The 15,729-nt window shown below is 30.3% G+C and overlaps 4 protein-coding genes across 5 annotated transcripts in view; 2 read left to right on the forward strand and 2 right to left on the reverse strand.

Annotated features, from left to right (window-relative positions):
- Positions 1–359, reverse strand: part of Mical (Molecule interacting with CasL) — a 66,890-nt gene extending 66,531 nt beyond the window's left edge. For both annotated transcript variants that reach the window (XM_017908291.1, XM_017908290.1), the window contains exon 1: positions 76–359. The gene's annotated coding sequence lies outside the window, so the exon portion shown is untranslated. The remainder of the gene's footprint in view (positions 1–75) is intronic.
- A 388-nt stretch (positions 360–747) lies between these two features.
- LOC108553408 (UPF0428 protein CXorf56 homolog) lies at positions 748–2,456 on the forward strand. Its single transcript, XM_017908281.1, has 5 exons — positions 748–919; positions 1,011–1,245; positions 1,338–1,494; positions 1,648–1,876; positions 2,211–2,456. The coding sequence occupies exons 2-5, from the start codon at positions 1,125–1,127 to the stop codon at positions 2,355–2,357; spliced, it is 654 nt and encodes a 217-aa protein (XP_017763770.1). The 5' UTR covers positions 748–919; positions 1,011–1,124; the 3' UTR covers positions 2,358–2,456.
- Positions 2,457–3,330: 874 nt separating this feature from the next.
- Positions 3,331–13,269, reverse strand: LOC108553424 (uncharacterized). Its single transcript, XM_017908301.1, is given in 11 exon segments — positions 3,331–4,496; positions 4,644–4,858; positions 4,920–4,998; positions 5,085–5,621; positions 5,693–5,884; positions 5,961–6,376; positions 6,457–10,187; positions 10,291–10,416; positions 11,108–11,305; positions 11,764–11,988; positions 13,104–13,269. Coding segments are annotated over 10 exon segments (6,756 nt in total). The 5' UTR covers positions 11,958–11,988; positions 13,104–13,269; the 3' UTR covers positions 3,331–3,428.
- Positions 13,270–13,416: 147 nt separating this feature from the next.
- On the forward strand, positions 13,417–15,357 carry Cdk9 (Cyclin-dependent kinase 9). The gene is made up of 7 exons (XM_017908300.1): positions 13,417–13,579; positions 13,675–13,759; positions 14,025–14,115; positions 14,199–14,365; positions 14,457–14,698; positions 14,781–14,928; positions 15,009–15,357. Exons 1-7 carry the CDS (start codon positions 13,473–13,475, stop codon positions 15,315–15,317), a joined length of 1,149 nt encoding a protein of 382 aa, XP_017763789.1. The 5' UTR covers positions 13,417–13,472; the 3' UTR covers positions 15,318–15,357.
- Positions 15,358–15,729: the final 372 nt, after the last annotated feature.

A 15,729-nucleotide genomic window follows, 5' to 3' on the forward strand; every position in this document is an offset into this window, starting at 1 on the left:
CAGGAATGCAGAGAGAAAGAGAGAAAGAGTTGTCGTGTGAGTCTTTTGTGTATACGAGCATGTGTATATACGTACATATGTATGTACACGAAGGGCCGCTCTGCGTGCACCGCCAATCAAATGTAGAGTCACTGCACTTTTTTCTTAGCCTTTTTACTTTTTGCTCACATTACCGCGTGCGTATGCTATTTCGATTATAGTTCGATTATACACCATATCACGCCGATTTGTCACTATTCACATTATATTGTTTTACTGGCGAACGTCGCGCAATTCATTGTCTACCCAACATTGGCATCTTGTGTTTGCTTCGACTGGCTTCCTTCGACTGCGCGTCAAACACCGTACTGCGACCGAACACGGAGTGTGGTCGAGTGAAATTCTCAACCGTAGGAGGAAATGGAAAATCTCAGATCATCCAGAATGATACCTAATTTTCGCCACCAGATGACACCATACTTACGCGTAACTAGTACCATCTTGCGGTTTCAATCAAAATAAAATCATTTTAATAATATCTTTTGTTATTATTGCTTATTTCTTATACTTCACTTTTATTAATTTTTATAAGTTCTCTCTGGATATTTCATACCTCATTTAATACATGCTTATACGCATTTTATTAAAATTAACATACTATTGCATATAAGAGGTTACATTGTGGATGCGCATGTAATTACGTTCGTATTCTCACGCGTTTTTGCGACTGTATCTTTAGACATCACAATGCTGATGCTAGGACGAAATGAATATTTAATATGATAATTTTAAGCTATCAATTCTAAACTGTTTTTGATATTGTTAATCACTTTTAATTAGGATTTTTAATAAACGTGGAGAAAACTGATAATATTGAAAGTGACACTAAAATGATAATGGAAACTAAAGTTTTCCAAAACATAGGACGAAGATACATTGGGTGATTGATTTATTTTATATTTCGCCTGTATTTTTACCATATTTAGCTTTAGTTCAAACCGTTAATTGTGTTGTAATTATGTTTTCTGCAGTATCAATATTATTTAAACTGATACAGAAAAATTAAGATTTCTAAATTGTCAAACTGTCATCATGAAAACAAAATATTATTAACCTACAATTTAACTATATAATTTAAAGTAAAAATGCCGAAAGTTGTTTCAAGAAGTATAATATGTTCTGATACAAAAGATCAAGAAGAATATAGCGAAGAAAAACCACTACATATTTATTATTGTTTATGTGGACAAATGACATTAATTTTAGGTTAGATTCACTTCATTTATTAATTATATTATTTTTTACTTTCTTGAAAATTATGAATAATGATACATAAATATTTTTACATCTTATTATAGATTGTGCCATAGAAAAATTGCCTTTGAGAAAAAGAGATGGTGCACGAGTTATTGATGGAAGTAAACATGCCCACAAGATGACTTGTGAACAAGATGAAATTGTATATTTAAAACGTTCTGAAGGAATAGAAAAACAATATCGTCAAAAATGTAAAAAGTATATACTTTGTTTTATGTCTAAATACATTTTCATTATTTTTTGAACATTTAAAAATAATTTCGAAAATTAGAAATGTTAAATGTATATCTTTATTATATGTAATTTTTGTAAATTGTCATAGCAATTTAATGCATGTGGACACTTTTACAGATGTGGTCTTTTTCTTTACTATAAACATGATCAAGCAACAAACATTGTATTTATTGTAAAAGGTGCAGTAATTAAAAGTTCTGGTGAAGGTCCAATGACAGATATATATAATCAAGTAGCTATTGAAAAACCAAAGAAAATAATGGTAACAAAGCACACAAAAAATATGGGAAAATTCAGTTCTGTTACTGTGTCTACTATTGATGAGGAAGAAGATGAAATTGAGGCGGTAAGTTACTAATTTCTGTGTTATATTTTCAAGCTTTATGTATAAATTAATTTTTTCTAAAATTAAGGTAAAATACATTGTTATAATTATTTACAAAAAACTATTTATCTAAAAAAATTTCTAAATCTTATTAAATAAAATGAAATGAATTATGAAATGTTACACAAAATGACTATGTTAGATACTAATATTATGCATAATAAAAATACAATACTATATTATAAACTTAATATTTAAAGGTGAAAAATTCATTCTAAATCTTGTGTAAAATTTGGCTCATAATTTAGTAATGAACATTTTACAACAGTTTAAAATGTATATTTTATATTTGTAGAGAGAAGTAGCTGATTCATATGCTAACAATGCACGAATAATAGAAAAACAATTAGAAAGAAAAGGAATGAATAAACGGAAAGCTATGCCTCCTCCAGAAGCAGATCCAAAAAGAGCAAGACCACGGGGAACATTATTAGATGTATGAAACTTAGTTGTGTATTATTGTCATATATTTATGGCTGAATATGATCATATGTAAAAACAAAATAGAATAGAACACCGAACAAATTTTATAAAAATTGTGCCCTACCATTTTTATGATTATACTAAAATTTAAAAAAAATAGATGTCTTGAAGAATTAAACCATTCTTTAACATTATATTGAGTTATTTATTAACATTACATAAAAGTAAAATATTTAAAATATATAAATGACTAGATACAAATATTGCATAGAAATGTACATTGCAAAATAGAGATATAAATTTAATAAATAAATATAATAACTACATATAATTCAGTAATAATAAGGATCATTGGAGGGTAAACGGAGTTCTACTTACAATAAGAATTAGTTGGTAAGATGGCAACATTAAATGGTAAGAAATAATTACTTTACATATACACTGCAACTAGTAAAAATTAGTAAATAATTCTACAAAACAATTTTGGATAATATGGCTCTTTAATGTAGAAGAAAGAAAGGTCTATCTAAATATATTGTATAACTGGCCATGATACATCTATGTTCTATGAATATGCAGTGTGTAATACTATGACATATTAATGCGCACATCGGTTGAAAATTGGGTGGGACATTAAGCTGCATTTATGATTGAAAGTGATATTTTTTTACCAATATACTAGTTGCATAATATTTCAATTGAATTTAAAAGATACTCAAGATATCCCCAAAACTCGTATTTCCACATTGTTAGAGATCAAGATAAATGGGAAAACGGAATATAATAATTTTTAACTTAAATATTTCTAGTGCCATATTTCATTTTACAGTTACCTTTAACGTTACAACAAAATCATAGCACTTTACTATATATCTAATAAATGCATTTTAAATATATTTCTTTTGATGATTAATGTCAACTGCAACTTGCTTTAAATTAAAATTATATATAACTCTATTTTTACACATAGTACGATTTCGCAGTTGGAGTTATCACGTTTGTGGTTAAAGACAATAAGTTTATATGTATAATCGTAAAACTAATGGCGCTATGTATGTATAAAAACTTACATAGCAACCAGTTCATAAATTTAAGTGTTAATTTGAGAAGATTTAATATCTGCTTTTTTAAGAATTGTGGGTTCATCTTTCAAAAAGGTTCCTGATCTAGAACCCACTGTTGGTTGTTTTGGAACTTCCCCATTATGGCACTTATTTTTAACTTTCTCATCGCAAGAGGTCTTTGTAGTAGTTGTCCTTTTATTAGTAACCGTAGGTTTATTTATTTTACTAGTGCCAGATGATTTAGGGGAAGATCTTTTACTAGGACTTTCGGAGCTTTGTTGGGTCGGCACTCCTTCTTTCTTTTCTCTTATAGCATTAACTGTGGATTGTGTCGGCCGTGTGTTTACCGTTTTACACGATACATTATTTAATGACTTACTTGGAATATCTGGTGTTTTTGCAGCATCTAGAAGATTTCTTCGCAAATGATACGCACTAATTGCTGCAGCTCTGCTTCTACTGGCTGCAGTTGAACTTTCTAATGATCTACGTGATCTTATGGTTCTTGTCGCTGTAAGTGGACTTCTTTGCTGCATCGGTGGTGAACTCTTCTTTGCTCCTTTATCACAAGATTGTGCTTTATTTATTGTTTTCCCTAAAGTTGGTGAAAGTTTATTGGATGTATTCGATTTGGGGGTTGTAGTTATTTCAGTCATGAGACTATCTGTGGACATTGAAGTATCCATTTTATTGGTCTTCTTCTTAACAGTTGTTGACTTGTTCTTCGATTCTGCTAAAGAATCTACAGATAAGCCTATCTCCGAACTTTTTTGTTTAAAAGACGGAGATTCTGGACGTGTAATACCGCAACTTTTACTGATTGAATCAGCTTTGGTATTCGTTCTGCTGGCATTGGATTCTGTTAAACTATCTGAAGAAAGTGCCTTTACATCTTTCTTTATAGGTAATTTTATTTTAGCTAATGGTTTTTTATCGGTAGCTCGTTTCATTGCTGGACTGGAAGTGCGAGATGAATCTGAAGATGATATCATTATTTTTCGTCGTTGTTGTACCATAATTTTTTCTGGATGTACTGGTTGTGTAGTTTCTTTTGGTACAGATTTATTTCTAGGTTCTAAATATCTCGACTTCACCTAAAAATTAATATATAAACAATTTTGAAAAACATTATATCTTTTTTAACTTCGAAATTCGTACAAAAATTGTATACAATGTTTAAAATATAATTTAAGAAATCACAACATTCCGTATTATGTACCATGGTAGTGTTAAAAAGTTACCTCTAATTTATTAGGCCACGATTTCGGTCTATTTGTTTCTGTAGTGGTTTGTTTATCATTTTGTATTTTACGTTCCAATGGATCACTTTTTGGTTTGTTAAATACTTTCTTCGATTGTTGTTGTTGTTGTTGTTGTTGATGATGATGTTGTGGCTGTTGCTGTTGCTGCTGCTGCTGCTGCTGCTGTTGTTGCTGCTGAAGTTGATGTGCAATTGCTGCTTGTGCTTGAGCCAATCTAACTTTCATAAGATCGGGAAACTGAGGTTGATTTTGTACAGGAGAACTGTTAGGTAAGCCGGTACAAATCTAAACTTCTGTTTGTGGTTGTTGAGCGACTTGATGCTGGCCTAGGAGTCTATAAGATTAAATATTTTTTAAAAAGTTTGAATAATAAAAGATGCTACAAATACTATTTTGTATATCTTATATAACATTATTTACTTTTATAAAGTTAGAATGTCTCGATGGACGTTTCGATGTTTCATTAGGTAAAATTACAAGACAAGCCAATTCTTGTATTCTACGTCGAAGTTCCAAGTCCATTTTTAACCATGTAGTAGTTCTAGCAGCTCGAGCGGCATCTCTAACCAAGCATTTTTCTACCCGACTTTGAATTTTTTTCAAAAAATCAACAAACAAAGGTCCCCACTTAATTTTTTCTTGAACTTCGTCTTGTTGTGCCGAGGTTAACATTTTATGCAATTTTGAATAACTTTTACATGCTTGTTCAGGAGGTAAACGTTCGGCAGCCGCTAAAAAATTATCTTCTAATCGGCTGATGTTCCATGTTAACTCTCGGCCAAGAGATTGGAAGTTTTCATTTCCTAGAACTCCTGAGAAATTATCCGACAAAAATTTCACTGAACTTTCCAATAAATTTGAGACCATTCTGAACACTGGTTCAGCCCAACGAACATTTGGCAAAGTTGCAAGAAGTTTATCACAATCCATCATAGTTTGGAGCACGTTATCCGTAGACTGTTATTTGCCATAAAAACAAAAGAAACAATTATTTAAACTTAAAGAATTATATATTAATTAATACATACCATATGTACAATATGTTGAAGATAACATTTTGCCATGAGCTCTTTTGGAAGCGTAGCAAATGCTTTACATGGCCATATTCGTACGAAATGTCGCGTAACCCAACGAAGAGATTTTCGGTACACTTCGTCAAGACCGTAAGCTGCTGCTAAAGGCATACATTCTAATACACCAACGGCACATATTTGGCAAGGCTATAAAATAATATAAATTTATATTATTATATCAGTTAAGAAATTTTTTTAACAGTATGGAAACTTACGATCTTACCTTGTGAAAGAGATGACAATATTTAACTTTAAGCGTATATCCAATAATTTCTTTAAGACCTTCCAAGCATAACATATCAGCTAATGTAGCTAATTCAACTATACTTATAGAATCTGGTATGTTACTTTCTCCGCTGTATATGTGACACAGTGCAAAATGTACCGCATCATAAGAATATCCTTGCAGAGAAATAACATTTCCTACGCTTTCGATCCAACCTCCACTAAGAATTGCCGCAAAATATTGACACCGAGAACTTAATATACATTTGTGCGCTCTTATACGACGTCCAGCTACATCGATTGTTACATCTGGATTTATCTCTTCTAAGAACATTCTTAACAGATCTTCTCCTAATCTATTGTATGGTCTACTTCCTACTAAACTTGATGTTTCAGTTTCCTCTGTACTTCCCTCTAAAGAAAAAAAGTAATAATTAGTATTTCATTAATTTATAATCAATTAGATCGTATTTTTAATATAATAAATTACATACCAGCACCAGAACGGCCCATGCTACTTTGCATACTACTTAAATCAGATTCTGATATAATTCCTTCTCCATCATATTCTCCTGTTAGATCTTCAAGGGGAGACTTTTGTTTAGATGGAAGGGAAGTGCTCATGACTGAAGTAAATTTTCTGGGGAGTGGCCTAACAGATCCATTAGTTCTAGACATTACTAATTTGCTTTCAATCCAGGAAATCTCTGGGATACTATTGCACATACGATAGGTACTTCTATCTTCTTTCACAGTCAACATATCCGTCGAAAGGGAAACCGCAGGTGTTTTATCTAGATCAGATAATCGAACGAAGTTGGAAGTTGTCTTCGTATTGTGTCCTGTAGTTCGCTCATTTTTCTTAGATGTTATATTATGGTTATCATATTCTGTTTCTGGCTTCACATAGTCTGAACTTTTCAATTCACTTTCTATTTTTTTAATTGTTTCATTTAAAGACTTATGTGTTTCTGATATTTTACTACCTACGGCAGGAACTACTTGTGGACGATTAATGTTTGGCACTTCTCCATTTAATAGTTCTGATAATTCATAATCATGATTATCACTATCAGGTGATGGTCCACTGCCACTACTGATGTCAAATGTTTCGTTTTTGCGTGTTTGTCCCTCGGTACTCTCTGTACATGTTTTCTCCCATGCTGAAGTTTCTGAATATTCGTCCTCATATGTTTTAACATCGGCAGTATTTAGATTTTCCGTGATTCTTTCAGTTTTTAGTTCTGTGTAGTCGTGTTCTTTTATACTGACCCGAAGTTCCTCATTGATCACTTCAACGTGAGAATTTGGGGGTGTATCTCTCACATCAAACTCAAAGACATCTTCTGACGATGTGTCCATATTATTTGGACCATTGTTACCTTCCTGAAGGATTTTGGAATTTTTCTGAGTAACAGATTCTGGTTTTGCTGTATCACTTAAAGAGTGACTTGAAGAACTGGGTTTTGCTTGTAGCTTCTTTAAGTCTCCCCGATCTACGGACAGACTATGTGCGCGTTTATGTTCTTTTCTAAATATTAATTCTTTTGCAACATGTCCATTGTTGTTAACACTTTGAGTTTTATCAACGTTCCAAGAATGTCGTTTGAATGTTGGTCGTGATGAAGACAATGTTCTTCTTCTTACTACTGGAGAATCAGACTCTATATACATGAAAACACTTGGTTTAGCTTTTTCTCTAACGCATTTTTGTTCAGTCGACGATTGATCTTCTTTCGTTGTGATACTATTCTCACTTGAATTAGTATCATCCGACTTCACTTCTATTTGTTTGTCAGAGTATGTCGAAAAACTTTTTCCGTGTGATGGTTGCATATTTTCTTTGTTCTTCGGTGGATCACTTAAATCAATAAACATCGAGAAAATGTTTTTCTTATCACCACTTATATTAGATTTTTCAGATTTTACGGTAGTTTCTTCTACCTCTAATTTTTTACTTTTTGGTGCATTACTTGTACTAGACATATCAACGTAAAATTCACAATAAGATTTACTACATTCGTTCTGTTCTTTTTTTTCTATTGAACAATTTTGTTGTTGCAAAACAGTTTTACAGTCCATATCTTTCAAATTAACGAAAAATCCTAAGCTACCATGTTTCTCATGACCCCTTATTTTTCTTGTTGGTTTCTTCATGCATTCTGAACTTGAAAAACTTTGAGACATTCCAGTATGACTATTGTTCAATGACTTGGGTTCATTTTTATTGCAATCGCTCATATCAACTACCCATGCAGTCATAGATGAAGACATTCTCGTAGATCTCATTTTTACCTCAGGTTCGTTCATAATAACAGAACCACCAGAAACAATCGGTGTAGACTCCGTCTTTCGACGCACAGTAGGGCTATCAGTAGGCTTAGAATAGTCTGAAGTGCTAACACCACCAGAAATAATAGGCATAGTCTCGTCACATTTAGTTTTCTTCATTGTATCGGTTCTACTCTCCTTTTCTATAATGCAACTTAATGTAATAGGTAAACTGTTACTACAATTATTCGAACCATTGTCCAGTTCCATATGATAATCCATAACTACTTCATCACTCGCACTTTTAGTTACTGGATATATAATATTAGTTTCATTTTTCAGAGAATTATTATTTTCTGGTGGTGTCTGATTATTTTCATATTTTCCATTTTCTAATGAAAGATATGGCATTGTATGATACTGACTACTACTTGGAATTTGAACATCTAATGGAAACTTACTTAATACATTGCTTATCGGGATTGAAAGTTCGTCTGGTGGATTAAAACATGAATCGCCGTCAACACGATGTCCTGAATATTGAGGTATAGCATTTTTAAATACAAGATTACCTTGCCGTCGTTCATATTCTTGCCTTAGCACTGAAAGCTTTTCGTCATTTGAGCCCAGCTCAAATGTATTCCTTCTGATAAGAGAAGGTCGTCGTGTATCATCCACTAAATTAGCGTCTTTATCGTTCGTTTGTTCAATTATCTCTTTTTTAGTTTGTATTGTCACATTTGCATTGTCATTACTTATTCGTGATATAACATGTCGATCATTATTTATATTTTTATTATTGTCAGGGCAAGGAGAAGGATGTGCACTTTCACCACTGTCTACTTCTTTAATTTCTACAGCTAAAGATTCTTTATTTGTTTCAACATTTATTTTATCTTCAGAGATAGAATCAGTTCTTCTTATCTTTCGCGTATCCGTAAGTGGTTCTAGATATTCGGTAAGTTTTAATTCTCTTTCGAATTCTGCTATTTTCTCATGTCCTGTTTGTAAATTAGTTGCTTTAAGCGGTGTAAATTTATAATGTTGCTCTTCGGCAACGTCATTAGTTGTGCTTACAACATATTTAGAAGAATAAGAAATATGTGGTTGTGACTTTTCGTCATAACATTTATTTTTTACTACACTGGATGTTGGAACTTCTATTTCATCATTAAGTGTTGAAGCATCAATAAAGTAATAGTTACTTGTACTACAGGAACTTTTTTGACTGTGTATATCATGTGATATTTCATGATTTGTATTTTCGGATTGAACATTCTCAACTTCTGGATGATTAGAATGACACACATTAATATCTTGTGATTTTTTCGAAGGTTCTTCTTTTGTGCAACTTTGATCTATATCGGTGTTTACAGAAGATGCATTCCCAAGATTAATAAATTCAAAAGATTCATTTTCATCACTTCCACAGTCTGACTCATAAAATGGGTCGCTAAGTACTTGGTTTTCATATTGAAAAATTTCATCTGTATGTAATTTTGCTTTTTGAGCATTTTCCATGGATAAACTAGAAGAATCTAATTGTGGTTGTTCTGAGGTGAAAGAACAACTCGTTGCACGTTGATCATTTGAACTACATTCCATTAAGCTTGAGTCTACTAGATTCTTCTTGTGGCATGTATTGTCACAATTGTTAGTCGAATTATTGTGCTCATTTTTTATAACTAGTTTTTGATTTTTGTTATGTACACGTCTAGCACGTGTTTTATCCAATTCATCATTTCCAGAATTATATTCTGTGACTTGTAGTTCTTCAAAATCGGTACTTGAATTCTCAGATGTTGTATTTTCATGTGGACTTACAGAACCAGTTTCTAAACCAGAATCAGCCATATCGGACACAGTGGGGCTTATATCCACAGTAGCATATTCTCTCACATTTCTTGTATTTTCAATGCTTCCTGAATGACAGTCAGATGTGCAATCCGCATATCTTTGACAGAAAGACAAATATTTATAGATATAAAAAATTTATATTAAAAAGAATATATAATATATAAAGTAAATTTCAAAATATAATAATTGTAAATTGTAACCTTTTATTAGTATCTATTGTTTTATTATCAGAAGGTGCATTCACAAGTTTTGAGGTATAAGTGCTCAAAATATGTTCTACCAATAACTGTTCTTCTTTTGAGAAGTCTGAATTGCTGTATAAAAGCCTGAAAATTCATAAAATAAAATTAAAAAATGTATAAATGAAAACAGAAGACATATCTAATAAATATTATTCTATTATGTGCATTCTATGACATGTATTTTGCAAATGAGAAGTTTAGTATTACATGCTAGTTGTTATAATGCACACTGTTGAACAGAGTATTATATATTCTATTGTACAAATATAATAATATTTAGAGATACTTTATATGTATAGAAAAAAAAAAAAGTGAAGAGAATAATTTAGATTGCAAACATTATATTATTGATAGTAAAACTTACTTATAACTTTTAAAATTATTGAATAAAGAAAATTTCTATTTAATTGCACACTTATGAAATTATATCTAGATAACAATATATGTAAAACACAAATTTGTTATAGTTTAAACAATATATGACATTTTATTTAAGAAATAGTCTTAATACATAATGTACACAAAATGCATGCAAATAAATATTTTGTAATTTATATAAAAGAATACATGGAATTTCAAAAATTCAGGAAAATTTGAATTTATGTGAATATCAGAACTAATATACTAATTATTACAGGTATTTAAACGTTTTATGAATATAATTTTCACAAATGTTCCTGAATTAAATAAGTGATGTGACTGCAATATATGAATAACAAGTATATAGTTCTCATAGATACTGCTTCTATATAAGTGATTAGGGATATGGCAGTACCTCACAAAGCCTTCTATATGATGAAAAATTTCCAGTTTATCAATGATGCAATCAATATGTTTGTTAATGTATACAAAATAAGGCTTGAGAACCTTGTAAAAGTGGGGAGCTCTTGTTTTAACAATACACTGGTTTGTTTGTATTATATTATGTCCATGTACTATGTTAAGATCACAATACAAAGAGTCCACAAATATGCTACAATAAAACACTCTATTCAGTTTATATATTTATAAGCTTATATTTTGTACACATAAATTGCTTTACACAAATACTCATTGCTTATAATTTAGTATTAAGTTAAACAGACCAATTTTGTACAAATACAACAAATATTATGTAATAAAATAAAACTTGCTATCAGTAATTTATAAATTAGAATTTTCAAATGTTTTATAGTTTGTAAAATATTCCAATCATTCCAATATTCAATGTTATACATAATGATACAAATCAAAGTACATAACATAAAGTAATTTACTGAAAAATCTCAAATACAACATGCAAAGATGTATAAAAATATTTATATTTGTTGTCTGATGTATTATATGAAACAACTGATAAATAATGTTAGAATTATCTTAAATGAATTATTTCTTGAATTATTGTTTGTTCTAATTAATATTTCATAAATTAATAAGAAATTATTAGTTTACCTTAAAATATTATCTTGCAGTTCATTAAGACTTTTTGCAATAATTCGGTTTGTTTCTATATGCTGATGTTTTTTAAATGTTTCACTGAAAGGAGGTTCAGGCTTGACAGAAGCATAAAGTTGATGGCAACAGAGCCATTGATGTATTCTGTCTAAATTTCCACTTTGCTTGTTGTTGCCCCTGCCTCCAGCCATGAGACATGTTTAATGTTTCATACTTGTTCACCTTTAATGCATTAAATTATGTAAAAAAATTAAATAAAAAATTCAGATAAACGTAAATATGGTCATTATTTAAAATAGATATTAATTTATATGTAATAAAAAAATATTATGTTTAATATATAGTATTTATTTCTTTTGCAATAATTTGTTGTGCAGTTCACGCACAAATATTTTTTATTTTTGTGTAAGTTTTATCACAGTAATTCAATATTATTGGAAACTGTTAAATTTTATATATACAAAGTAAAAAAAAAATGGTCAAGCCAAAAGAACATTAATGATTCTCTACTGTATGTACATATATATTGCTGACAAAGTACATAACAATTTCAAGGTCAATACTAGAGATACTTCTTGCATAGCAATTAGTAATCCTTTTACAATGTCTTCAATTTTTAAAGAATAATTATATTTCAATATATATAATATAATATTATGCTATAATATTCTAATGGATTATATATTCAATTGTAAATTATTATATAACATTATCCTAGAAATGTTTTCAAAAAAGTGTATAGTATTTAATAAAAACATGTTATGTGATACTTTATTCTATTTAACCTTAAATATAATATATAATCGCATATAAGTTCGTGAGTAAAATGTATTACTAAACATTTGAAACATAAACCTGAAAATTGGAATAAAATTAAAATGCGGAAGCCAAAAATAAACGTGTAATTCTAGCACAGTTCAAAAGTAGAAATTCAAACTTTGAATGTAAAAAGATTATACTGCCGAGGCATGTCGAATATCAACTAATCGATTAATTAATGAAACTCTATGTTATAATTTATAAAACACAATGAGAAGTATATCATTGAAAAAATATACCTTTTTGATTTTTGAAAAACATTGATCGAACACACCTTGTTGACAGTCATTTAACGCATCCTCGTATGTATCCTAAGTACGACTCACTTTCTGATATTATAAGTAACATACCCGGGTTAGTACGATTGGACACGGTGTATATATATATTTCAGGGAAATTCTAAATGTATGAAAATGTTTCCGTAAAATTGTTTTTAAGGTTGGAGTATTTTTTTAAATATATTTTTGACAAGACTTTCTCAATAATTTATTGATCGTACTTCGTACATATGTACGTACCTTGCATTATTTCGGTTCTCGAACACCGGTCAGAATATATCATAATTATGCCGTATTATGAACCATAATCTTGTCGCACATTTTGACCGACACGTCCGCTACGAAATTCGGCGGATATTAACGGTATGATACGATCAAACGTCCGCTTGTTTGTTGTTCAAAAGACATAAATATGCGACGGTTGTTCTCAATACGAAAGCATGAGACTGTCTACCGTTAGCTCCACTAGGTGACGCGCGAATCGAGATCAATTTTTATTTTGAGGTTAGGTACATGAATGTCCTGTCAAATTCTTTTGTGGACTATCATGAATTTTGCCTACAATGCTGTTATGTTGCAAGAGTTATGTTTACCTGATGAACAACGAAGATGAACACGAAGGAAAAAGAGAAATATATCGAAGAATTTGACTTTCCTCATTGTGACGAATCATCGAAGTATGAAAAAGTTGCAAAAATTGGACAAGGTACCTTTGGGTAAGCTTAACATAAAATTTTCATTCAATTTTAGGTTATTATCATGCACGAGTGAAAATATTCGTTATTTCTCAATTCTCATGATCGTTCTGTAGGGAGGTGTTCAAGGCTAGAGATAAAAATTGTTCTAAAAAATTCGTAGCTATGAAAAAAGTGTTAATGGACAATGAAAAGGAAGGGGTATGTACACGTTCAAATATTCGATCGTCCAATGCATTCCTTTCCGTTTTTTGTCCACTTCATCTATTTATATAAATGTACTATATTTGCAAAAGAATAATTACTTTACCTTTGGTTCATTTTGTAAGGGATTTTATTAAATAAAAATTCATTTTTCTTTTTAATGAAAGTTAATGGAAGATGTGGAAATAAACAACATGAACATTTTGTTTTTCTTCAACATCAGAATGCAATATAACATTAACAATGATTTTTTTTCTTACAGTTTCCTATAACAGCTTTAAGAGAAATAAGGATATTGCAGTTACTAAAACACGAAAATGTAGTAAATTTAATAGAAATATGTAGAACAAAAGGTAAATATTTAATATAATTGCATGATAGAAATAATATTTTCTTACAATAATTATGAAGTAAATAACTGACAATTTTGTTTCAGCAACACAATATAATCGCTACCGTTCTACATTCTACCTTGTTTTTGACTTCTGTGAACATGACTTAGCAGGTTTATTGTCAAATGTAAATGTCAAATTTAGTTTAGGAGAAATTAAGAAAGTTATGCAACAATTGTTAAATGGTCTTTATTATATTCATAGTAATAAGGTAAAAATAACTAAATTTTACAATAAGGAAAAATAGTAATTTTCATAATATACATTGTAATTGTATAGTAATTTACATCTTTTTTTTACAGATTTTACATAGAGATATGAAGGCTGCAAATGTTTTAATAACAAAAAATGGTATATTGAAATTAGCTGACTTTGGGTTAGCTCGTGCATTTAGTGCAAATAAGAATGGTCAACCAAATCGTTATACAAACAGAGTTGTTACTCTTTGGTATAGACCACCTGAACTTTTGCTTGGTGATAGAAACTATGGCCCTCCTGTAGATTTATGGGGTGCAGGATGTATAATGGCTGAGATGTGGACCAGGTTCATATTTTTAAATAATATTTTTACAAATATTTATGATTATACATGATCAAGCATCTTTTTTATTTATATAATTTTATAGATCACCTATAATGCAAGGAAATACAGAACAACAGCAACTAATATTAATTTCTCAATTGTGCGGTTCGATTACAACTGAAGTGTGGCCTGGAGTTGAGAACCTCGAATTATTTAATAAAATGGACTTACCTAAAGGTCAGAAACGAAAGGTAATTATTTCTTTCACTTGGAGCAGATTCTTTGATATATATTCATGAACTATGCATTAAAAATAAATCTTTTTATACAGGTTAAAGACAGATTGAAACCATATCTAAAGGACCCGTATGCATGTGATTTGTTAGATAAATTACTAATTCTTGACCCATCTAAAAGATTCGATTCAGATTCCGCGTTAAATCATGATTTTTTCTGGACTGATCCAATGCCTTGTGATCTTAGCAAAATGTTGGCACAGCATACACAAAGTATGTTCGAGTACTTAGCTCCTCCAAGACGTCCGGGCCACATACGTCATCCTCATCATCAAGTACCTGGCGGACCTGCAAAACCAAGTTCTAGTATGGCTGACAGTGGTTACCAAGATCGTGTTTTCTAAGATATATTTTGTCTATATAAATGTAAACTGCCTTCTATCATCCACACTCTTCTCATTTCTTAGAATTTTGACAGTCATATGATGTCTGAATTCAACTTCATCGATTATCATAAGATTTTAAGTTAAAATTATTTTGATTTATACAAATTCTTGAATCAAGATGTAAAATTTTCTTATATATATATATATGTATCTTATAATATATATGTATACATATACATACATACATATATATATAAATTTTGTACAAACGGAAGCAGTCTTCTGATTTAAGCCTGATATTTCCAGAAATATTTGCTTACTTTTTGTTCAATTATTTGTGTATTATATTTTACACAGTTCTCAATATTTATCAAAGATAGGATGGAATTTTATATACATTCTTATTTTAATTTTACAATTATACATTGAA

The sequence above is a fragment of the Eufriesea mexicana genome, unplaced genomic scaffold, assembly GCF_001483705.2.
Source record: "Eufriesea mexicana isolate 0111107269 unplaced genomic scaffold, ASM148370v2 scaffold10344, whole genome shotgun sequence".
NCBI classification, from domain to species: Eukaryota; Metazoa; Arthropoda; class Insecta; order Hymenoptera; family Apidae; genus Eufriesea; species Eufriesea mexicana.